This window comes from Haliotis asinina, chromosome 9, assembly GCF_037392515.1.
Source record: "Haliotis asinina isolate JCU_RB_2024 chromosome 9, JCU_Hal_asi_v2, whole genome shotgun sequence".
In the NCBI taxonomy this organism is placed as follows: Eukaryota; Metazoa; Mollusca; class Gastropoda; order Lepetellida; family Haliotidae; genus Haliotis; species Haliotis asinina.
In genome coordinates this window covers 44733104-44760144 of record NC_090288.1, presented here as the reverse complement: position 1 = coordinate 44760144, position 27041 = coordinate 44733104, and the positions used below count along the sequence as shown (strand labels likewise).

The 27041-nt window shown below is 41.1% G+C and overlaps 2 protein-coding genes across 2 annotated transcripts; both read left to right on the top strand.

The window, feature by feature from the left end:
• The first annotated feature begins 2938 nt into the window (after window positions 1–2938).
• LOC137296210 (uncharacterized) lies at window positions 2939–12584 on the top strand. Its single transcript, XM_067827944.1, has 11 exons — window positions 2939–3045; window positions 4168–4313; window positions 5854–5989; window positions 6679–6830; window positions 7450–7583; window positions 8499–8627; window positions 9718–9975; window positions 10242–10389; window positions 10561–10750; window positions 11340–11455; window positions 11730–12584. The coding sequence occupies exons 1-11, from the start codon at window positions 2983–2985 to the stop codon at window positions 12235–12237; spliced, it is 1980 nt and encodes a 659-aa protein (XP_067684045.1). The 5' UTR covers window positions 2939–2982; the 3' UTR covers window positions 12238–12584.
• A 4060-nt stretch (window positions 12585–16644) lies between these two features.
• LOC137297269 (uncharacterized) lies at window positions 16645–26782 on the top strand. The gene is made up of 14 exons (XM_067829283.1): window positions 16645–16982; window positions 17240–17303; window positions 17548–17869; window positions 18525–18532; window positions 20444–20598; window positions 21245–21380; window positions 22064–22215; window positions 22473–22606; window positions 22992–23120; window positions 23490–23747; window positions 24162–24309; window positions 24426–24591; window positions 25201–25316; window positions 25711–26782. Exons 1-14 carry the CDS (start codon window positions 16645–16647, stop codon window positions 26780–26782), a joined length of 3198 nt encoding a protein of 1065 aa, XP_067685384.1.
• Window positions 26783–27041: the final 259 nt, after the last annotated feature.

Sequence of the window (27041 nt, the reverse complement as noted above, 5' to 3'; positions counted from 1 at the left end):
TTTGGACCTTTGTCTGAGTTCCTTTTTGACTTTTAAACGATATATAGTTTTTTTTTTTTTTTCATTTTTTATGTTGTTTATTTATTACTTTTTTTTGTTTAGTATGCGAAATTTGAAAAAGATGCCTGCAATTTAGTATTCTGTATTTTTCGGTGTGATAGACCTCGAGACAATGATTCAATTGAGCTCCAGGTCAAAGGTATTTACTTTAGTGTTTGTGGAAATACTTTATGCAAATCAGGATATATTTTATATACAGTTTCTTCTCCATTCGGACTTTTGGACGGTCCATGGGCACTTTGCAACAAGTGAACCCACCAGAGTGTCACAAGACACAAGTCATAATATTTTATGACCGCTTCTGTCAGTTACATTACCGAATCCATCCTAATTAATAATGTTTATTTGGTAGTCGTTTTAAGTTTCGCTCAGCAGTATCCAACTTATAGGGCGGCGGTCTGCAAATAATCGTATCTGAACCAGACAATCAAGTGATCAACATAATAAGCATCTATTAAGGTTATTAGGTTGGATAATCTGTCAGCGTACCACCGCTACATAGCTGGAATATTGCTGAGTGTGGCGTTAAACAAGACCCACAATCCAATCTCAAGACACGGTACGAAAAATGATTTCAGTTTTAACTTGAAAAGTATAATTGGACAGACAATGACACGCTATTAAGACAGAAATGATGTGTTGTTCTGGATATCAGCATGTTAGGGTATTATACATAATGAGCATTTCATTTTCATATGCAAACTTAACTGTATCCCATTCTTACCCCTACCCCTTACCACCCGCCGCTACACGAAAATAGTTCTGACTTCCCTGTCTCTGTCTGACATGACGTTAACCTTGAAAACTGCACGTGAATTGGTCTTCAGTAACCAATGCTTGTCACAACAGGTGAATAATAAGGTCGTTTAGTAGGGCTTGCTGACGTGGTTGATACATGTCATCGTATCCCAATTGTATAAATCGATGCTCATGCTGTTGATCACTGAATTTTCTGGTCCAGACTTATTAGGTACAGATCACCATCATAGAGCTGGAACACTGCTGAGTGCAAAAATAAAAACCTTGTGTGGCTTGCAGGAAATGATACCAGTGCATATGGCACTCCGAGTTAATGCAGGTTTGCTTGACAGTGTTATGGGAAAGAGAGTTCTCCCTTGTTGTTTCCGTCTTTTTGCACGAACGAGGCCGTGTTCAGTTTGAGTATGAATGAAAGCCATAACGAATAGATTTTTGTGTCTTGTCGAGTCACAAGTGATACTGTACCCATCACACAAACTGGCGCGGCGGGGTAGACTATTGGTTAAAGCGTGCGTTCGTCACGGGACTATATTTCTAAAAATTATGACTGGTTATTCTCTGGTATTTTGTATGTAATGTTTCCAGGTGTCTTTTATGTGTATGTGCATATGAAATTAATGCACATGCCAATGCTAGTTTGAAAGTGAGTAAAAGGTATGAAAAGTAACATGGGTTACCAGCTGAGGACATCGTTCTAATGTGAGTCGTTTACCACTTACAAACAATGAAGCTTGGAGATATGAATTATATAATTGAAAACGGGTTATACAAGGGAGCTAATATGGCAAACAACATATGCACCAGAGACCACAAAAGGCGACTTTGCTTGTCGTAAGAGGTGACTAACAGGATTAGTCCAATTGGCAGATCGATGCGCATGTTGTTGATCCTGGATTGTCTGGTCCAGACTCGATTATTTACAGACCGCCGCCATATAGCTGTAATATTGCTGAGTGCGGCGTAAAACTAAACTCACCCACTCACTCAATCCATGCTTATGAGGTTTTATAAATTTCCTTGTATAATGTCTAGAACTGACATTTTTTTCTATTACAGACTTGAGTTCTTTTACTATTCAACAAGTAACTAAATCAAGAGAATTTTCTCTTACATGAAAAGGTCTGTTGAAATGAATGCTTGAACATTTCCATGTATAATTAACTCAAGAAAGATGACACATAAAAGTAGGATGTACATGTAAGACATTATATGTGTGTAGTCATATGTTTAAAGTTTCCTTGCATATATGATTTCCGCTTGATATCCGTGTTCGCAACGGGCGCTATGTCATGTTTGAAACTAGTTTTTGTAATGAAATAACACGTACCTTTGTGTGCTTGTATTGAGCTATTCTTCTGCGAAACTGATGCAATATTTCACAAATACAAGTCAAAGAGATACAATCATCAATCATCATGTTATGTTTATGCACACTATACCTTACAATACTACTCAACATTTCAACATAGCTTCTTGGCACTACCATTATTGTCAGTATCATGTTAACCACATGTTTTATCGGTACAGTTATTACAATAGTGCCACAAGGAGTCCCAAGAAACAGATGGTTCTCGTTAGAAGCGACTACGCGGATCATGGTCAGTTTGACCCTTACAATATGAATTTAAATGGTTGTTCGGTGCAGACTTTTTTATACTGCGTTACTCAATATATTATTGACAATCATTATTTACAAGCTTCTCTTAAACATTTGACACCCATTGACTGACACCGTGGTAGTTCCGCAAGAAACAATCAAACCGAAACATGACAATATGGACAAGTAAATATACTGTAATGAAAACGTGTCACAGCTGTTAACAAAAATATCCTCACATAATCACAGATTTGTTCGTTGCAGACTCTATTTGTTTACTAAATTACTTAATACATCGTTTACCTACACTATTTACACGTTTCTCTATTTACTATTCAGTTGCTGAACCACTCCATGGATTTTTGAACGAAGCAATCACATCGAAACCTAACTTTATACCGTAGGAACATAGGGTAGAAGTGAAACTAGAATACAAACAAGTGCCATCAATTAACAGGAAGTGGTGAACACACGTTAGATGAGTCAGACAGCGGTACATATATTACTGTATTTGGTACACAATCCAAAGCCGATGCCCGTGGCAAACCTTATTCTTAAGCACTTTTATGATGAAGGCGACGGGAGGACGTCAAGGTGTGATGCTACTTCTTTGGCTGTTAATGATAAGGGTACGTAGAAATTAAGGTTAAAATACTAGAGGAAGCGTCCATATATCTCAATATAACAGTGTCGTTTTCGTGACATACTGATTACATACGTGAATGTCCTGCCCTGCATTAAGAAGGACGACGACTGGAACCTTGTAATCATTCCCTTGCAAGGTTGTCTCTATTTATTTTTACTCTATTGTTGTGTATTTACATATGAAACAGTAATTATATATTGTGTTACGTTTTGATGGCTAATTCAGTGGAAGGGAATTTGCTCTGGAAACTGAACGATACTATAATACCGATACACTTGAAACTTTCATTAACATACTTGTGTTGATTTTGCCAACCCACAATAGAACTCAGAGAGACATACATTAGTTTGAAAGGAAGCACAATTGGTTGGTTGGTTGTCTACTCCCTGTGCATGTCCTATCCGTAAAACCCGTGAAGGTCCCGGGGTAGAATAGGCCTTCAGCAACCCATGCTTGCCATAAAAGGTGACTCAGCTTGTCGTAAGAGGCGACTAACGGGATCGGGTGGTCAGACTCGCTGACTTGGTTGACACGTCATCGGTTTCCAATTGCGCAGATCGATGCTCATGTTGTTGATCACTGGATTGTCTGGTCCAGACTCGATTATTTACAGACCGCCGCCATATAGCTGTAATATTGCTGAGTGCGGCGTAAAACTAAACTCACTCACTCACTCACTCACCTATCCGTAAACGATACACAGATGTTATCGACGCGGAAAGCAATGTTATTAGTAAACTTGAAAAGTGATGACTTTAATAGAACAGTAAACTGTTAATCAAGGAACAAAGAGAAATGTTTATTGTATAATGTTCTTGAAAGATCATGTTCAAAAGCGTCTGTACAAGGTAAGATATCGGTCACCCACTTTGATGATTTAACATCCCACACCCCACCCAATCATTCACCGCATCAAGATTCCAGGTTAGGCTGAATCAAACAAACCTTTCCTCAGTAAGTATCGTCTTGACTTGACCCATCCATGTTATTATTCCCAAAATGGATTGAGCACAGTTTTTTGGAACTGTTTGTGTTTCTGAGACAAGTAATACATTATATTGGAATTTATGGTCTAATTATGAAAGTTATCTTCTTGCTTCGACAGCGTTCGACGTCTGACGGCAAACTGGACATTCGACTCATCGGTTACTGGTCAGATGGCAAAGAGCTTAGTGGGGATTGTTGTGACAATTATCTACGCGTAGCGTGTTATGACAAGTGCGACCCAAAGTTTACCATTTGCATTGATGGGTGAGGAACGTTTAATTTTTCAATACCAAATGTACTAGTAAGTGAAACACATTTTGAGTGAATGACTGAATAAGCATTTTACGTCATATCGGATCCGTCATAAACAAAAAATTAAGAATGAATGTAGGAAGAATTTATAGAAAAGATGTCATTCAATCACAGTATAACAACTGGATTATCACATATTTTCAAAATAGTTTGTAAGCAAATGTTTGTACAAAATGAAACTATCAGTTGTACCGAAGCTACACCGCTCTTTCTCAGACTTCAGTATGAAGAGCGGAACCTTGTATGTAACGCGAAATCTGTATGGCATTCTCTTTGAAAACCATACTGGCTACATAACGTTGTGCCCCAAAGAAAATATTACATAAAAATCATCCTTTCCGGAAACAAACCTCGAAACAAGTCGTAGATACGATGTTTTTCTGATGTATGATGAGATGTACGTGCATGCTGAGGTGTGAAACAGGCTACGCGACACGTCAGCACCACAGTAGTAAAAAGAATAGAAAAAATGTGACACGCTAAAGAAATGAATTCGCCCAACAGGGACCAAACCATATCGTCATTGCCAGAACCTTCAGCTGCGCCCCAGAAATTGACATCAGACTGATGCAACGACTACGTCAAACAGGCGATACGTCTAACATACATAGGCGAGTGAGTTTAGTTTTACGCCGCACTCAGCAATATTCCAGCTATATGGCGGCGGTCTGTGAATAATCGACTCTGGACCAGATAAGCTAGTGATCAACAGCATGAGCATCGGCCTGCGCAATTGGGAACCGTTGACATGTGTCAACCAGGTCAGCGAGCTTGATCACCCGATCCCGTTAGTCGCCTCTTTCGACAAGCAATGTCGAATTTTATGGCAAGCATGGGTTGCTGAAGTCTTACTCTACCCCGGCCCTTCACATGTGTAGGCGGTCGACCACGTTCGACAACGCCTGGTGAGGATCGATGTATCCTGACAATTCATCTGAGAATTCGTTTTGTAAGCAACGACTCCATGACGCTATATTTGTCGACAAACAGTGTATCGGCGAATATGGAATGGCTTCCGAACACGTTTGCCCGACCGCGGAATACATCTGACATCGTCGATTGACACGGGCAAGCGAGTTCGACGCTGGAGACGTGTTGTAGACGTGTAACGCTCAACGACGAGAGTACACCATTGACTGATCACGCCCAATGGTAGTCACATTTGCTAGTGATTGATGAGATTTCGCAGAAAAAACGCCATGTTGATTTGTGTAAAAGTTCAGACTATGACACCACGTGTCTTTCAACGTCAGTCACACGGTAACTTTCGGCTTTGTATGAAATGAAACAGTGTAGTTTGCTGGAAAATTGATCTCACGAATACTCTTAAAATAAGCAGATGTTCATTTATATATCCTTTTCTTTTCAAGTTTGGTCAGGCACACTGTATACTTTCTTTTCATCACTAGTATATGCATTAAATGTATGTCTTGTCTTGTACAGAGTGGCAGTAACTGTGACAGCGCTATTATATCACCTTATATCATTCCAGCCCTGTCGAAAGAAAGCCGTGTTCTGTTTACAAGACGACCACACACTATATAGACAACCATGACATAATCCAGTTTGGAAGCAACATTCAAGGAACACCGAATCCTTTCATCGTACACGTACCCAAAGCAATACCGGTTGGTGTATTGCCCAAATTTGAAACTAATTCAGAGTCGGCATTGTGTGAATAGCATCCGGTATGTGAGTAAGCGTACTTTATATTCTAGCTATATGACAGCGGTCTGTGAATAATCGGGTGTGAACCAGACAATCCTCAACAGCATGAGGATCGATACCATGACAACCAATTCAGTGAACATGGCCACCCGATTCACAAGCATGAGGTAGTGAAGATCAATTCTAACCCGGATCTTCACGGGTCAGTACCGGCATGTCTGACAGACTTGACCTTAACATGACTGCGAGATAGCATGATATTACTGACTTTTGTGTTAAACAACGGCCTAATGCAAAGAAAAAGAACCCATGAAGATCTGGGTTACAACTGATCTTCAGTAAGTCATGACTGTTGTAAGAGGCGACTAACGGGGACAGTGGTCACGCTGGCTTGATTGATACATGACATCGTATCGATGATCGTGATGTTGATTACCGGATTGTCTGGTCAGAGATCGATTATATACAGACCGCTGCCGTATAGCTAGAATATTAAGTACGGCGTAAAACTAAACTCACTCACCCAGAGAATAACAATCTAATGAATGATTGATTTGCATAACATCCACATTTTATCAAGAATATTGCCGCTTATGGCCTAATCAGCAATGCCATGTTTGAATATACATGTACATGTTCTCTTTTCAAGTCCTCGATAAAAATAACGGTGCAAGTGTATGACAACGATGACATCTCCAGTGATGACCACATGGACACACTCTCTAAGCTGATCAACATCCAAGCCGCCGCTACACAACAGGAAGCTGTATATATCCCATACACTGTCTGGGGAAGAACGAAGTGAGTCACATTTTGATTTTGATACAAGTAGGAAGAATCAGGTTGAGGGATCAATAAAAACGAAATTCTTCATGTTTAGTCATAAATGCATCAAACAGCACCAAATAAACAGCACCAAATGAATCCTTAGTAAAAGACAAAAGGCTAGGTATAGACACATTCATATGAACAGGAAAAAACAATATTGACTATTTAGTGATGAAAACTCCTTATATTTCTTAAAGTTATGATAACGTAAATGAGAAACGTTCATGTTTTCAATCAAGTTGCTGTTAAGATGGACATTTAAAAGCTTTGTGATCTAGATCTATGGATCTCGATACAATGGTCTGTTTGTAATGGCCGTAAATGTTTCTGTATTACTCCGACTGTGTCAGTGCTCAGGATTGTATTTGTTCTCCATTACGACGCTAACTGCTCCATCTTAAACGAGGTCTAGAAACACAATGCAAACTCTCGTTTTATCCATTTAAGCATTAAATGGTCACTACTAAAAGCGAGGACTTTCTGAACATACAAGTGACCGGCGTGTGGAAAAACACAGTTTCACATTCAGTGTGTTGTGAAATTACAGCATCAGTCTAGTCGATAAAAGAGACGACGAGTTTTTCATTTCCAGGTTAAAGATTGAGGTGCGTGCCTACTGTGACCGGGACTGGTATGGGTCAGCGTGTGAGAGACACTGCAAGGCCACTCCTGACCACAGTCACTACACGTGTCACACGCACACAGGAGCTAAAATGTGCTTCGAAGGTTTGCTCAGAAAGCTGACGTTATCATAGATAGTTACTACGGCCGGTTTAGTTTTTTCAACTGTAATTATGTCCGCTTATTGCATTATATCATAGCCTTGTGATGTGATGCGAAAGCACGCTGAAAACAGGATACCGTGTGTGCCCGAGCTCCTTCCTTGGTAAAGATGTATGTTTTCACTTTCACTCATTGAAATATGATAGGGGATTGCTCATGAAAGTAACATCATAATTTACTAGAGATTACAAAACGATTCATACATTGAGTCTTGGGATATCAGTTATGCGGATTTCACACGTAATTATGGAACTTCCACTAGGGATAAATATCACGATATCTACCAAATGTTTATGAATAGCTTTTGATCTCTAAATGCCAGCGAGGTCTATTAATGATCTTCTCTCCATAGCGACCGTTCATAACTGATGGGCTGGCGGGGTGGTGGTGGTGGTGTTGTGCATAACTTGCTGGCGGGGGAGTTTTATTTTAGGAATTTTTATGCGTCTCCATAAATCACCCCCACCCCCCAGTCCCCAACCCCCAACCCCCACCCCTCTCTCCAACCACGTCAGCAACCCATGCTTGCTATAAAAGGCGACTATGGTTGTCGTAAAAGGCGACTAAAGGGGATCGGGTGGTAAGGCGCGCTGACTTGGTTGACACATGTCATCGGTTCCCAATTGCGCAGATCGATGATCATGCTGTTGATCACTGGATTGTCTGGTCCAGACTCGATTGTTTTACAGACCGCTGCCATACAGCTGGGTTTTTGCTGAGTGTTGCGTAAAACTAAACTCACTCACTCACCCTCAAACCACAAAATCCCTAAGTTGCACTTTGTCACCCCCGGAGAGTTGAGTAATATATGTCGTTTTGTGTAAGCATATTCAGTTCCTTTCAATCGTGAAATTGCAGCATGGAAGGGAGACAACTGTGACCAGGATATCGACGAATGCACTGAAATTAACAGCTTGTGTCAGCATGGGGGTAGTTGTACTAATACACTCGGAAGTTTTCTGTGCAGTTGTATGGAGGGGTTCACTGGTGAGTTGAAACCATCTCCTATTAATTTACGAAAAGACACAATTCCAACAGCAATTTAGGTTTAAAGAAACGCTGGAATGATTAAATGGTCTATAAAGTTTATAAAAATGCCTTACACCAAGGATGATATACATGAAACCATATCATTCTTTTTCTGCATTTGAATTAATCGTTTGGAATCAAGATTCGAACATCGGTATTCAGTGACTTCTGTATCTTCATTGACCTTGTTTACATCGCTTATTGTTGATTTCTACTCTTAAAATAACCATGATTTCCCTTTTCCCCAAACATCCAAGGCCCCTTGTGGTAAAACAGGTAATTTCTGTTCGACAATGTGTTTTACTGAATTACTCGCCGCAGAGAGCTATAATTAGTTGTTATACAGACTTTCAGTGTTAAAACCTCTTGACTAAGCACGTTGTGCCATACTTGTAGCATCCAATATACGACAAAATCTTATCGATGTCTTCGACTTCTTTATTGTTTTCACGTTTCTGGGCGAAGGGGCAAGAAATAGCCCAGAAACGTGAAAACAATAAAGAAGAAGTTGACATCCATAACATTTTGTCGTATATTAGAATACCGACTTCTAAATGCCCCTCAAAAACCTGGTAGCATCGGGTTTTTAAGAACAGTTGTCATACGAACACAAACGTTTGCAAACAGGTTGAATAGAAGGGGTGAAAGAACACATCCCCAGGTTTGTTGTTGGTGATCGTGTTCCGTTTACACTAACATTGTGGGATTACGCTTTCTCAGATTGGTACAGGATCCAGGAGTTTGCGTCGCTGAATCTCGTCGAACGCACACTCTCAGAGTGAGGAGTCAGCGATCTAACTCACTCAGCTATCGAGGCTTAAACAAAGACAAAGTCTAACTGGTTGTCAAGATAATGTACTTTGTGTGCCCCCCGGCAAGTATTGCAAATTAACATGCGATAAAGCACTTGATCTATAACACAGGTAAATTTTGCGTATAATTGTCCAATGGTTAAACAACGTCAAACGCAGTTTTTACTCAACCGTCATGCTTGGTTTCTATTACGTGCTGCTTGTTTCTTGTCACATACTTCCTCAACTTTGTCCAGGAACACGGTGTGAAAACATCATCAACCAGTGTGCACTGGCACCATGTCTGAACGGAGGGACATGTGACGGAAACGAAACAGCTTTTAACTGTGCATGCTCTGTGGAGTGGACTGGCGAAACGTGCGCAGAGGGGGTTAATGTCTGTGACAGAGCCCCTTGTAACAGAGGAACTTGTACACCAGACTTCCTGTCGGTAACTCGGTTCAAGTGTATCTGTGAGTTTGCGTGGGTAGGAGAAAGATGCAGTCATGCTGTTGGTATGTGGAATGTTATAAGTCAGTTATCAGTTGTGAGTTTCATATGTTGCTGGTTTTCAACTCTGAGCTGTAATTATGGATAGTTTTCTTTCACTCTAGCGTCATTTTCAGTATCATGAACTATTGCACAATAAACACAACTTAACTTGGGATCACTCTGCCTATGACTCCATTCTAAATGAAATATTTTTCTCATTTTTTTTGTTATCATGTGGAGATGTTCATATTCTTTGCCAATTTTAAAGAACTGCATTCTGTGCATTCAGATCTGTTCAACATCACACTCCTGGGTGAGATCGATCATACAAATAGAGAAAACCTGACTGTTGGCTTGAACAGACTCATCACTCAACTCGGGGAAATTCCAGGAAAGGTGGATGTTAAGTTTACAACAAACACACAGCAAGAAAGCAAGTAAGTAATAAACACAAGTGCTGTGCCAACACAAAATGACCTCAGCATTTGAGTGTCTTACCTCACAATGAATGACACTTACAATGAATGGCCAACTGTGAAACAGACAGCGGCCTACAATGACTTCAGTGACATCAGAATGCTCCTGCATATGTTGAATTTATGTTTCAGGTACACTACAACGTACGTACAATTCTACGCTGCTGTGGAGAACGGCTCCTTTCTGGGGAGTTCTTCATTAGATAGGATCTTCGAATCCAACCCTGATGAAATTATCAGAGAATATCTGCCTCTTCCGTTGTACCCATGTCATCAAGATGAGAAGACGAAGATTGCGGTGATCCAAACGATGGCAATAGAGGTGCTTTTCGACACTTTGCTAATGCCGCTAACACCATATCTTATGCATTATTTGAATTTAGTTCATGACATAAGATGCTGTTTATCCTTTGTAAGAATGTTTGTTTGTGTGATGCTGAGTAATACTCTGTAACAGCAGTCTGTAATATACTACCCATCAAAAGGATAGACTCCAACTTTTCAAAATGTGATGCATGACCCTCGTGCAATTCTTCTACATAAGGTTTGTTGTTAGTTTCCCCAGTTTAGTGGAGAAATTCATCTTTGATATAACCATATTTATATACACACACTAGTGCGTCTAAATAGAATTAATTGTCATGTAATCAGTCAAGTCAACAGATCACTCAAACCAGATAGACGTATTTTTCGTCGACATGCTTAGGTTGCTGGGAACGTTGTACAACAGAACAAAAACTGGTTCTGGCTCAAAGATTAAAGTATACCTGCTACTCCTTAATGTACAGTTTTAAAGCAGAAAGCAATGATACGGTCGCATTCTCAATTCCAATATTAATATACAAGTTTATGGTGAAACCCCATGTGACTATATTAGTTTGACTGCCTACCAGTGAAACCTGCTGTTTCAGAGATCGTATATCAGTTTGGAGAACGGCCATTACGAGAAGACCATTGGAACGTCTTCAGGATTTGTCCTTATGACCATACTACTTTGGGTTTCTTTCTGGGTCTGGAGAAGAAGACCGTACGTTGAACATATCATTCCCTTTGATTATTAAGGTGCAAATTTGAATAAGGCAAGGACGACAGACATTCTTAGGAACGTAATTAATCAAACACACATGCACGCACACACACCCGATATATGCACGTGGTTATTATTTTGTATAACCATGCTGTCAACACATGTAACATCATTTCAAATAGTACTTTGATGTGTGAATGTCATATCGAGAGAGCGTTAGGGGATATCATTCAACAGAAGCACACAATTTATTGTGCTATTTTCCGATTTCCAGACGCAACTCCGACCAACTTTTGGAAGACGATCAAATCAGTCCATTTGTAATGGACGCTTCATGCAACAGGAACCTAAACAGCTCAGGTAACGCCATAGGCACTTGCCAGGGTGCAAGCGTATCTCCAGAGGGCTACACAAGTCTTTGCTTCCATGACCATGAAGGATCACTGAGTTCTGATGACACATCAAACATCCGCGTTGCAGCTGAAGATATGATATTCGAACCAGCTGCAGTGCGTCTAGATGACAACAGACGTCCCTGTGACGAGGTGAAACTAGATAACAGCCTCCACATTGCCTCGTATATCCAGCCAGTCCCCGAAGGTGTGACTCTTGACCCGGGGAGTGTAGAGGAAGAGGAAGATGAAACAGAGTACGCTGTCATCGATGACAACGATTTTGAGGACCTCTTACAGGAAAACCCTTATGAAACGATAGAATCTTTCGAGGACAGCGATGTTGAGAACGACTCACAGACAAACTATTACGAAGAGATCAGTTTTTAGCTCCCTTGAATGATATATCGGTCAACCAATAATGGTGTACGATGCATATCGAAACACGAGTCTGATTAACCTATTCAGACAATGAGCTACTTTTCGGCCGATCCGAATTTTCTCGAGTGAAAGTGAAAATTGACACCACAAACAACTCAGGTCAAAATGAATTCCAATGACTTGTTTCATAAGAAAATGGTATTTGCACATGAATTTTAAGTTTAAACTTAAATAACAAGGTCTTTCTATATAATATGTCGAGGTTCAGGCAGCAAACCTCAGCTATGGAATCACAGACTGCCCTTGTTTGATGAGGTCGTAAAATAAATCACAATGTATCTGGCTCAATGGTTAAACCTGTTATGTGTGTTTTTTTGCGTATATTCAGCGTGGTTCTGTAACTCACAATGAAGTTGATGTAATATCACTTCCGTACCAGACCGCCAACGTTTCTAGCGGCAGAGTCTCGTTTTGAGATTTCCAGGTTTCCATTTGTCAGAGCTCGTTGTACGACAGAGCACGCAGTACGACGTGTTTGCTATGATTAGACGGAGCGTAGCGTTGCAATATACAAGTGTTTAAACTTTTCAAATCATCCTGATTAATATAGGCACCCAGTTACATGGCATAGTCTAAAAATTCTGGACTGGTTATCGCACTAAGTTGCGCAATATGACGGAACCGCGTAAACAGGAAACGAGACAGTTCTGTAATCTGTCAATGTTTTGACATGCAATTGCTTCTAGGCTGTGAGACTGATTGATTACTGGGAGTGTCATAACAAAACTGCAAACGCAGGTGGTCCGAGTGCAGCAGATCAGTGGTCAGTGTTGTTTTGCTCGTGGGTCGACCAGGTTTCTGGTTCCCAGCAGAACTCCATGGATGGTCATTTAAGAATGATCTAATGACTGTGAGTAAGCACAGTGTAAATACCAAGGCCATATACCGGGTTAGCTTGAGCACAGGTTTAGCCTCCAGTATCCTGGGATACCAACAGATGAATTTTAGTTACCTTAGACATCACCTTAGACATCACCTTAGACATCGCCTTGCACGTGTTGGACGTTGACCGGGTTCTAATTTCAAGTCCGGTTGTGAACACTAGATGTGAGATCCACTTACAGTGATCTGATGAATCACTATATGTGAGGTACCCGTGAAGGTCCAGGTTAGAATATGGACCTTCAGGAACCCAAGCTTGTCGTAAGAGGCGACAAACGCGATCGGATGGTCAGACTCGTTGATTTGGTTGACACGTCATCGGTTCCCAATTGTTCACTGTACTGTCTGTCCAGACTCAACTTTTTACAGACTGACGCCATATACCTTGAATATTGCTGAATGCGGCGTAAAGTCCCCATTGGTACAACGAGCGATGCCTATTCATCATGATCCCACCGTAAGTGAATGAAGTATTGTTCAACCTCACACCAACGCTTCATGGTTATAAGCCATGACATGTCTACATCATTTTCTATATTTATGATACAGACTGAGATATGTTTGTCACTATCCATAATTGAGCTATGTATATTCTATATTAGCCTCTTCACGTTTGACTGACATTACAGATTAACTGGTGGTTCAAGTTTGCAAATAAAATTACTTTTAAGGCTTGTTTTATTCACTGTTATACACAATATTTCTCTTTACTCGTTATCCGTTCTAGACATTTTAAATATGAATGATAATACGCAAGCTAATAACTAGCCTAATGCTTAGTTTCTGATCGTAACAAACAAAGCTATTTAAACTGAAAAGGCGTCCAAGGTCGACCAGAGATTCAAAACCTACTTAGAGCCTTAGCACTGCAGGGAGGGCTAGGTTGTAGGGAAAATAACGTGGCTCAGGGACTGTGAGACATACTAGATAATAACCCTCTATTCCCCAAACAGATTACACATTTGCGAAAAAAATTACATGGCTTCAAGCTTTTATAATTCTGTGTTATTTGCCATACCTATTTCATTCACCTTATCCACCTTTCCAGATAGGTTGGGCAGACAATACTGGCTATGGACCAATAAATTTGTGATGACACCGGGTGTTCTTGAAAAGGCTACCCATGTCCTGCCCATAAAATATACCTTCTTTGCGTGACATTAATAGCCGTACTCCTAAACCGTGGTGGTGGTCCATAAATAAACCAGACAATCAAGCGATCGACGGAACAGAAGAAGGAATATTTAGCTATTCGCTAACTTTACATCACTAGAACACCGACCAGCTCAAGTAAACATAAAAGCGCCACTGCAAGAGAATAGACCGTGTTCCGAATATCTTCCGGAACAGATTCTATTTTGCATTAAGAGATAAACAGTTGTGCTAGTTATGTGAATGAATCACTGCAGGTTACTGATGGCTTGTAATCACAGAATGAGAAAGCATTTTTCTACCCTGCCTTAAACACCCCGCACGAACAAAGGGAACGCGCAGCGAATACCCAACAACTAGTAAGAGGTAATACGCTTTCACGTTATTGACTAAAATTTCCTGTTTCCTTGATATAAGGCAATATACTTAAAACAATCGACAATGAAAGAAGTGAGAAAGCACGCAGTTTTATACATTAGTGTCCGTAATGCGAACCAAATTAGATTCTGTGATATGTATAGAATAGTGTCAACGCGACTCACTTAATTTATAGCATAAGTATAGGTTATTTGGGTTGGGACAATTTTCAGATATTTGTCTGTTTGGTATCCTGGAAATAAATATATTTCATTCATTAAAGTCCTTACATGTTTGATTCCAGTATTCATCCTTTAAGATGCAAGGAACACATTTCCAATATCCCACATTGGTCAGTTTACATAACTCTAACTGATTCAAAGTACTGTAAAATTATTGTCCTCATGTGGGTCCTGAAATGTAACTCCTGAAACATTCATTCTTTGTTTTCTGAGTTATATCTATAATCACCAACGGAAGAGGGGATGATATAAATCTATCTAGGGTCCATGCAGGTAGCCAGATTATTTTAGGTCCCCATGGTCATTTGTATGGTGATGTAGTTTCCGTTGCTGAGGATCTGTAGTCCGTCTTTTATTGTATCGTCTTGCATTATAACATGCGGTTTCAGTTACATATCTCTGTCTGAGATATTCGAGTTTTACTTTTAATCGAAAACAGTTTTATAGCTTCTAATATTATTGATCGTTACTGAGAATTAATTGTTCTCGTCACGATATGTCGATAGATACTCACTCACTCACTCACTCACTCACGCACGCACGCACGCACGCACGCACTCACGCACGCACTCACTCACCATTACTGGTTCATGTAAAATAAGTTTCTTATATCAGTGTCACATTTTCGTTGTATTTCCGCAACACAAAGTACAAGTAACATATAAAGGACACATGTGAAACTCGATGCATGTCACTGAAGTTAAAAGGCTATTACGACCTATTTGCCGGCAGATCTGCATCCAGTGCCGTCGGTTTGCGTGTACTCATGCCACCATCGAAGATGAAGACGAGGGCTTTTGTTCTCTGGTTGTTGATAATCAGGGTAGGCATTTAAACATCTCTGAAAGTGATCCAGCTAGTATATTTACAAGTTAGAGGACAAAAGTACAGTCCACATATATCATTCTGTGATTTTATTCTCCACGTTTCAAACTGATTGACGTGCATAGTCTTTACCATGTTTATACATGCGTGTGTGTATGCCTTTTGGCAGCCATGACATGAGTACCCGAAGTAATGCAGATCTCTTGTGTGAATTCATTAATTTTATCGTCATCTGTTTTTAAACGACCAACATTATGGGCTGCATGTTGCCCCCGCGTCGGAGAAAAAGGCATACCCGAGAGACTCGCCGTACATTTAGCATGTATCTGAGTCAGGTGTATATAACAGCATTGGAGTTTCAGCCCAGGCCATGTCTCTAAGAGTCCTATATAATTACGAGATGACAAACATTATAATTCTTTCTTGATAGAATGAGCATTTACTTCCTCAAATCGATATCATAGAGCGTATAACAAGAGAGGTTAGTGGGTGTGTGGCTTTTAGTATCTAGGATAACTTGCATTTGGGCAACATTTTCAACACACTGTCTCATGTTGGTCACCAGACGTCTTATTCTCTGTTGGGAGATCTGCGGCCACTCATATTGCAATGCAATGATGGGTGAATTATGTAAGGTTTTGAGCTGGAGGACCCCTTGCACCCACCCTAAGTGCCAAAATGTCCGACAAAAGCTCAATAGGATTCATGCCTGGTCTTCTGGCTTCTCATGGTAGTGTCTCAATGGCATTGTGTTGGAGAGCACGCTGAATTAGAAAATGAAAACTACCCATCACCAAGTTCACCCAGTTACAACACCCTTCCACCTCCAACATTCCTGTAGCAAACAACAACACCAACCTCAAGACAGTCATCAACCTCCTTGCCAAAGGCCTGAAGTATGTCCCAGTCCCCGCCAAGATCAACACACATGCCTTCATCATGCCAACTGGCTCCCAATGGCAACGTAGACTACCTCCGACACCAGATCATAGACATCATCAATGAAGCTTCCAAGCTCCGCTCCAACATCACGCACGAAGAGAGACAGGCCATCACCGAACTCAAGAATGAGGACAGCATCACCATCACCGAAGCTGACAAGGGCAAAGCAGCAGTCATCATGGACACCCCGGAATTCCTCCAGCTCGTCAACAACAGCCTCTCAGACACCGCCACATACCTCAACATCAAGAAAGATACGACGGCCAAGAAAACCATGAAGGACGTCCATGAGAAGTGAGAAATCAACGACATCATCTTCAACCAGCTGAACCCTATCAACTCCCAAGCTCCGTACGGAAGAGCTACCATCAAGATCCACAAGAACCCGCCCAAAGCCCTGATCCTAGTCTGCTCAAGAGGTTCATTTTTCTACAAAATCATCAACCTCGCCCGCAGCTGCTTTGACACATCCTACTTCACAGTTAATGGTACGATATACAAGCAGATCCACGGTCTCCCCATGGATTCACCCCTTTCTCCTCTTATCACAGAAATCTTCATGACCTCCCTCGAGGAAACAGCCCTCTCCACAGCTCCGTTCCAGCTCCTCTGTTGGTACCGCAAAGTCGACGACACCTTCACCACCATCTCCAATGACAACGACCCCAGCGAGCTCCTCAACCACCTCAACGACCAACATCCAAGAATCAAGTTCACGATGGAGACTGAGACCAACCAACACCTGCCTTTCCTTGATGTATCCCTCCACACCACAGACGATGGACGCAGAACCTCAGTATACCGCAAGCCGACGCACACCGACCAGTACATCCACTACAACTCCTGCCACCATTCTCAGATCAAGCAAGCTATCATCGCCACCCTTATCAGACGTGCCACAGCCCTCTGCCATCATGATGCCCTAAGCAGTGAACTGGACCACCTCAGAAAAACATTGACTACACTCAACGGTTACCCTGCCCAACTCGTCACAGCCACCATCAATAAGACCCTCAAGGACCGAGAACCCCGCCCCAAGCCTTCTCCATCACCTATCAGAGTAACAATACCCTACCTTGGCCCCATCAGACATAAGATATCACGCCTCATCAAGACCAATGCCGGCATCGATGTCACCTTCTCCAGCGGCAAGACCATCACGACCTACCTAACAGCCAACGGTAAAGGACCCAGCTGTGAACACCCTAACCCGAAAGGATGCATCTACCAGATCCCTTGTAACTGTGGCGACCTATACATTTGAGAAACGCTGAGACCAATCAACACCAGAATGAAGGAACACCAGACCTTCGTCAGCAAACTCGACCAGAAATCGGCCATCTCTGAACACATTCCCAAGAACCCTGGACATTCAATTCGATGGGAGGACACTAGGGTACTATCTACCAACAACAACTGGCGCCAAAGGAAACTAAAAGAGGTCATCTAGATCCGAAGACAGAAACCAGCAGTCAACCGTGACTAAGGAGTGTACCTACCAAGTGCCTGGGACTTGTTCATAAATTAATCTATCTGTGTACATTCCATCTATGTAATTCATTAGTGTTTACACAACAGTGTACCGATATATAGCCAATCTACCCGTGTACATGCCTACCATCATCCCTAATCATGCAGAGATTGTGTTATGTAAACACAATCCTATCATGTGTAATGTATTACCATTGGCTTCCATCATTATTATCATAACCGTCGGCTTCCTATCAGTGCTTGTTTATACTGGCTCCCAGCTTTTGTTAATTCATCCCACTTGTTACTTTGATATCGTTTACCTTAAATATAAGTATAGCTCTGTACCCCATTCTCATTCACCAGATGAAGGAGTAAGCATTAACTCCGGAACGTTGTGTTCTCATAATAAAGAAGATGATATCCATAAATATCTTCATTCTTCTGTATTTCACTTCTAAATGCCCTTCAAAGACCTCATGGTTGGTCATACGAGAGCCATTGATGTCATGATGATTCCACATGTCTCTACCTAGATTACCCTCTACCCAGAACTCGATTACATAGTCAATGAACTGGGATACCTTCTGGGATTACCCACCGCTCGTCACTTACCTGTTGCTACTGGCTGGAACAAGGGGCAACCCAGCAGGACGCAGGTCAAAGTCTCCCCAGGCTTACATATTATCATTTGTCCAGAAACGCGCTCATAAATTTATTGTCACCAGACCTTCATGTGTCGAGGACAAGGTGATAAAAGAACTCTCAAAACCTAGAGTGAGGGCATATCTCTCATCCATTCACTGATTTAATGTTAGTAACGTCTTTGTAAAATGTTTGGGCAGAACACTTTCACAACATGTAGATATACCCGTGTGCACTAACTATGCTTCCCATGATCTGTTTCCATTTGAGGTACAACTGAGCAGGAGATGACAAAACGGGGTATAATCAGAGTGAAAACTGGATTCAAAACCACGATCGCAGGATAAAGCCAGACAGGAACTGACAGAACGGGGTATAATTAGAGTGAAAACTGGATTCAAAACCACGAGCGTAGGATAAAGCTAGATAGGAACGGATAAAACGGGATATAATCAGAGTGAAAACTGGATTCAAAACCACGATCGCAGGATAAAGCCAGACAGGAACGGATAAAACGGGGTATAATCAGAGTGAAAACTGGATTCAAAACCACGATCGCAGGATAAAGCCAGACAGGAACTGATAGAACGGGGTATAATTAGAGTGAAAACTGGATTCAAAACCACGAGCGTAGGATAAAGCCAGACAGGAACGGATAAAACGGGGTATAATCAGAGTGAAAACTGGATTCAAAACCACGATCGTAGGATTAAGCCAGACTGGAACTGACAAAACGGGGTATAATCCGAGTGAAAACTGGATTCATAACCACGATCGTAGGATTAAGCCAGACAGGAGATGACAACGGGGTATAATCAGAGTGAAAACTGGATTCAAAACCACGATCGTAGGATTAAGCCAGACTGGAACTGACAAAACGGGGTATAATCCGAGTGAAAACTGGATTCATAACCACGATCGTAGGATTAAGCCAGACTGGAACTGACAAAACGGGGTATAAACCACGATCATAGGCTTATCTCTAAGATCACGACCTTAGACCTTTACTAAGTTTAGCCTCCCGTTGCACGAAACAACCATACCTAACGTAAACTTTAAGTTAAGGTTGAGAACTAAAGTTGGTCCACTGAAACTTTAGCGTCTCTAAGGTTGGGAAGGGAATATGGCGACTGCTTTTATTTTTTTACAATGATATTGAGGAAGCAGAAAGTGTGCGGCTAAGGTTGGAGTCCGAGTTAAGGTTGCCCTAATGTTGTTTTGTGCAACGTGAGTATCTTTTTCTTAAGATGATGGTAACTCTAACTTTAGTGTTTAAGATTGATCTTAGCTAAGGTTGTTTTGAACAACGGAACACACGTATGTTTACACATACAACTGTATAACACATAACAGCAGGTACCCTTAATACACGGATGATAAGTGAACGCCATAAATAAACAGTTACATGTGAGACAGATATGTGGAAGGGTACATACTTGAATGAGTGGTTGAGTGAAGATTCTAAGTCAAATCGGCAATATTTCAGGAATATCGCAGGATATCGAGTACTTATTTACCAAGAATTAAGATCAGCTGTGTTTTAGAAACAGTATAGACAGGTAGAAAGTCTTGTTGCACCATGCTCATTCTGCTACATCATATTCGAGGTTACCAAAAAGAATACATTTACTGTTTTACAGCGTGTGAAGACAGACGGTAAACTGGACATTCGATTCATACGTTACTGGTCAGATGGCAAGGAAAGCAGTGGACGTTGCTGTGACAATGAGCTCACTGATTTGTGCATTAATAACATTGATAAGTGTGATCCTATGTTTTACTTGCTCATTGATGGGTAGGTAAATATAACTTGTTTCAGAGAAACAGCTATGTTCAAGAGGGTACAGTTTCCCATAAGGGAAACGTGAGGGTCATGGTTAGAACTGATCTACAGTAACCCATGCTAGTCGTAAGAGGCGACTGACGGGATCGGGTGGTTAGGCTCGCTGACGTGTTTGACACAATTGCGCAGTTTGATGCTCCTGATGTCAATCACTGGATTGTATTTTCCACGTTCGAATACAGCTGGGACATTGGTGGGGCGTTAATAAACCAATGAATCCTCTGACGCAATTGTAGGCTAGTGTATTTATGTCGTTTAAATGTGATCAAGGCCTCTGTTGCTATGAACCTGAATCAAATGATATTTTATTTTTGTCGTCTTAATCCTTATTTGTTTATGTCCCTGTATATTTTGCATTATCATCATGTAATGACAATACTACTAGGATGGCAAGGTATGTGCTTTAAATTCGAATAATCTTTTGATTGTCACGTACTAACAGCCTTCTCTGCGCCATCTGAAGCTATTTATGAAAAGAATGAATTCCCGCCGTCAATACCACATCTGTCTTCGTGACATTCTGGCTACACAGAATTCCTTGTTTTCAATGTAACCTGTAGATCTAGTGGTGAATAACAATAAACTCATGCTATTCCAGCCAAGACGGAATAATGTCACGCTCTCTTTATCATAGCACAACACACTATACAAAGAACCAGAACAAATTCAAGTTTGGAAGAAGAATTCAAGGAACACCAAATCCCTTCATCATACAAGTGTCCAAAGCACTACCGGTAGGATTTACACATGAATCTGTATTTCACCCAGAGGGTGCATATCAAATTGCTATAATTCAACAAACCAACTCACATGAAGCCTAAACTGTTCCGAGGTAGAATAGGCCTTCAGCAACCCATGTTTGCCATGAAAGGCGACTATGCTTGTCGTAAGAGGCGACTAACGGTAGTGGGTGATCAGACACGCTGACTTGGTTGACACATGTCATCGATTCCTAACTGCGCAGGTCGATGCTTATGCTGCTGATCACTGGAATGTCTGGTCCAGACTCGATTATTTACAGACTACCGGCATATAGCTGGAATATTGCTGAGTGCGGCGTGAAAATTAAACTTACTTACTCACTCCTGAACTGCCCATTAGTCAATTAAACTAAAACCACAGTTCTCATGACACGCTGTCACTGACATAAAGCTCAGACTGACAACGAGCCATTGCATGCTGATGAGAACCACGGGTCCACCCTTAATGATTTACAAGTCATGAAGCAGTAATACCTTGGACGTTAGACAACAAATAGAACGTAAATTGATATGCGTGTCTTCTCATTGATTCAGGTACAGCACTGTATCACTGAGATATTGCTGAAGGCCGCGTTAAACAGTACACAAACACAAACAAATCCGTTCAGGTGCATTTGATCAAACTGGACAGAGTATATTCAATTTCATGTATCCAGTCTTCCATAAAAGTAATGGTTCAAGTGTATGACAACGATGACACCTCCAGTGATGACCACATGGACACACTTTCTAAGCAGATCAACATCCAAGCCGCTGCTATAGAACAGATAGCTATGTACACCCCATACATATTGAAAAGGAGGACGAAGTGAGTCAGATTAAGACATGTTTATGATGATGCAGGCAGTTGAATTGGGGGGCTTGAACTTAACAAAACAAGAAGAGAGCAAATACTTTTTATCTTGTTAATTCACAAGTACTTCAAAATAATTTAGCACCAACATAATGTTGGCCTGACTGATGAAGGTAAAGATCATGACCATTCGAGCAGCACTCTGAGATTACACGTATTATGTAAGAGTTTGATTAGGGGTCTCAAGCTGCATTCTGTGAATTATTTTCCAGGTTAGAGATTGCTGTCCGTGCCTACTGTGACCCGGACTGGTATGGGTCAGCGTGTGAGAGATATTGCAAGGCGACGCCTGACCACAGTCACTACACATGCCACCAACACACAGGCGCTAAAATGTGCTTTGAAGGTATGCTACAAAATGCTTATGTCAGTGTTGATGTGAACAGTTAAAAAACCTCTATGATGTTGAGAAGGAAAAACGAAACCTACTTACCAATTGTCCAAACATAAAAATATGGGTTTATGACTTGTGTTGTATAAGTTTCTTTCCACTTTAAAGTGTAGGATATGTACATTACGACCCGATTTTCCAGACACCATCATTAAAATGCTCGGATTATTGAATCAATAGCAATGATTAATATCCATTTGCATATTTACACATTTAGACGTTCATCATCTGGTGGGATACCGGAACTGTCAGATTAACAGGATTTCACTGTTAACTCTTTCTCAGACACTGTGCTATTTACTGAATAGATTTCATGTAATTTCAATAAAATATATTACAGGTTGGATGGGAGACAACTGCAGTCAGGACATTGACGAATGCACAGAAAGTGGCCAAATTTGTCAAAATGGGGGCAGTTGTACAAATACACACGGAAGTTTCGAGTGCAAGTGTCTGGAAGGGGTCACCGGTGGGTACACTGTGTTCTATCCACTGACAGATTGTCAGCAATATAGGATACATTTCGCAAATGTATGGCAGCCTAATGGCTGCAGGAATTGTATGGTCACCAGGAAGTTGAGATTGATAAGACAATGTACCATTTGAGATTAACGTCAAAAGGAAAAAAAGCGCCTTTCTGCAGGTGATCTGGATATTGCTGGTGTTATGGCCGTGAAACATCGGACAGAGTACGTAAAATAAACTCCCTAGAATAAATCTCCATAGTAGTTGAAGGGTTAAAATCGTTAAATGCAACTGTACCCGATAGCAAGAAGTCTGTATCTAATACGTCGTGTTAAAAAATTGGTTCACTGGTGGGTTTTTTTGCCATGTTCAGGAACGCAGTGTGAAAACATCATCAACCAATGTGAATTGGGGCCATGTTTGAACGGTGGGAAGTGTGACGGAAACGAAACAGACTTCAAGTGCGCATGCCCAGTTGAGTGGACTGGAGAGACATGCGCAGATAAGGTTAACTTTTGTGACAGTTTCCCTTGTAACATGGGTCAGTGTACACCGGATCTCTTGACGGCAGCCCGGTTCAAGTGTGACTGTGATTTTGCGTGGGTAGGAGATAGATGCAGCCAAAGTGTTGGTAAGTGCAGCAGTGTCATATACACTCTCCTTCATGTTCACGAATGTTTTAGTGTTTTCTTAACGGTGGGTGTTTAGTGTTCAGTTACCTGTAACTTCTGGTAACATCATGTAAAAAAACCCAAACAAACAAACACCCCCTTCCCCACGAAAACAAACAAACAAACAAACAAAAAACCAAAACAAAACAAAAACAAGCAACGAAATAACAAACAAAAAAGAAAACACCCTCTAGGGACCCGAAACATTAATAAATAATGATTGAATGAGGTATATTGAACGAGATACGATAAGGTTCATACGTTATTTCAAGCCTGATCAAAATATCTACAATATCATGAAAAACCTGTAAGTACTGTCCAAATTCATAATAAATAGTTCAATCTGAGTGGAATTCTTGTTAATCTGTACCTAGATATTGTCAACATCACGCTCCTGGGTGAGATCAACCGCGCAAATAGAGGTTACCTAGTTGATGGATTGAACAAACTCATCACTGAACTTGGGGGAATTCCAGGAAAGGTGGAAGTCAAATTAACGACACACACACAGAAAGAATGCAAGTAGGTGGTGCAATGTCGTAAAACAAACAGTCAACACTCTCTTTAGTGTTTGAGAACCCTGTCCTTCAAGGAATATCATATTCGTGACCAACTTTGTGTTTTAACATGCATTTCAGTTATACTAGAACGTACGTGCAACTCTATTTCGCCGGGGAGAATGGCTCCTTGGTAGAGACCGATTCATTGGATAGAATCTTCGAATCCCACCCTGATGAAATCATCAATGAATACCTACCTCTTCCACTGAACCATCTCCGTGAATACGTGAAAACAACCATGAAGGTGACTCCCTCACAACGCCAGCAGTGATGTCTTGTTACTGTTTCTGTAACCAATACGTGTACTATTATTGGTTTTAGTACCTCATATAATATTTAGTGAGTTCACATCATGTCTTTTGGATTTGTATGTGTGCAACGCCACATTCAGCAACATCAACATCGGTCAGTGGTGTACTTAGTCTGTGTTAGGAAGAAGTTGATCGAAACTATTTTCTTACCTGTAATACTAGTCAGTCTCACAGTCCCTTAAACACATTACTTTCCCAACTGCCTAGTCCTCCTTGCAGTGCAAAAGCTCAAAATGAAGCAAGTCTGGCTCCAATTCTACTTTCAATTTAAATGGGTTTATATGTTACTACCGAAATGATATGTATATATATATGTATATGTATATATATATGTATATGTATCATGGACTAAGCGTTAGTCTACAATAATCCACACGTGGACAGTAACTAGGCTCATACTCCTTAACTTTGCATTCCAACTCGGAATCACCAAGACATGAAAGGAAAACATGTGGGCACCGATTACAGTAACTTTTGACATCACAATGCAAACGTATATGTATATGTGTGATAAAATGTTCATTGACGTGAGTGTGTTTCAGATTCCACATGATAACTGGGACACTAACCAACACGTATCTGCCATTCTACCTCCTGTAGGACTTGTGGTGATGACTGTACTGTTTCTGGCGGCTTTCTCTATCTGGAGAAGGAGATCGTAAGTGGTATATGGCATTAGCCATTGATTAACATATATATGTATGAAATATATTCTAGCAGTTGGACTATATTATAGTATTATATTATGACCCGACGATTTTTACTGGAATTGTTCTGAAAATGGGTCTACGTAACCAGCGCGTGTTTGGAAAAATAATATTTCTTATCAGGCAATGCACATGATGAAACAGGAAATTATTAGGCGACTTGTGGTTGTGTGATGTGGTTGTAGACAGCCATTGTGAAGACACGCATAACCCCAAACAGTTTGAACTCGAAATGTTAAGCTGACAAATTCAAATTAAGACATATAATTGATCAGTTACAATATACTAGAATTTCGTAAAGATTTTAGCATTTGCGTTATCAGTCGTTGGAATTCTTTTTTCAAGGAACACAATAGAACGATCCAGAGACGAAAATCATCTCAGTTCATTGGTATTGGACGTACCATGCAACAGACGTACACCTGGTGCAATGACGGAAAATATCCAGGAGGCAAGCGTATGTCCTGATGGTTACACAAGTCTTCGCTTCCTTGAGGAAGATGAAGGATCACTCGGCACACTCTGTGATGGCCCTTCAAACGTCAGCCAACCACCTGAAGATATTACCCTTGACCCAGACCGTCTACAGGGTTTCGGTGGATATCCAGATGACAATGGATGTCTTGTTGACGTAGCGACAGTTGGCACACACGTTGGTGCCACATCAAACATTCTCCTACAAACTGAAGATATGGCACTTGATGAAGTGATTGCACATTGTTTCGGTGTTTCTCCAGGCAACGCACGTCTTGGGGATGCTGCAGCACTTGACACAAACACATCAAACCTAAATCTAGCAGCTGACGACATGGCTCATGACCGTGACCGTGACCGTGTGATTGTACAAGCTTTTAACGTTTCTCCAGATGTCAAGATAAGTCTTCCTGACATGGTGACACCTCGAGTGACTGAAGATCTCACCTTTGACTCAGTAATACTACAAGATCCTAGATGTTCTCCATATGAACACGCACATCATAGCGACGAAGGAACACTCCATGACGTACCTCTGGAAACACTCAACACACACTGTGATGAGACACTAACAACTGAAACTAGGACCCTTGACACTGTACGTCTACGGAGACCAAGAGAATGTCCAGATGGTCACGTACGTCTTGGTGAAGTCGGGGCACGCCGCCATGTTAAGACCTGCATCCAGTCAGTCACTGGAGATATGACCCTTATCCCGGGGAGTCTAGAGGCTGAGGTAGAGGATGCAGAGTACACTGTCATAGATGACGAGGATGGTGAGGAGCTCCTACAGGAAGACCCTTATGAAACGATAGAGTCTGCCGATGACAAAGATTTTGAGAACATCTCACAAAAGGACCCTTATGAAACGATAAAGTCTGTCGATGACATAGATGTTGAGAACGTCTCATTGAAAGACCCTTATGAAAAGATAAATCTGTAGCTGCCTTAGACTTTGCATTGAACAACCAGTAAGAAAAATGAAAGGAAAATGCCATAGTTATAGATTATAGAACCTCTGCTACAACAGCGATATGGAAACGCCATACCAGCTATACAATTGTTTTCGCAGCTCTCCGAATTAGTTAATAACTTAATGCATGTGCCAAAGAGTAAATACCAGATTATATGTTGACGCACCTGGAGGAATTTCATACCTTATTGCGAATATTTTTACAATTCCCCCATGGGCACAAAGTGTG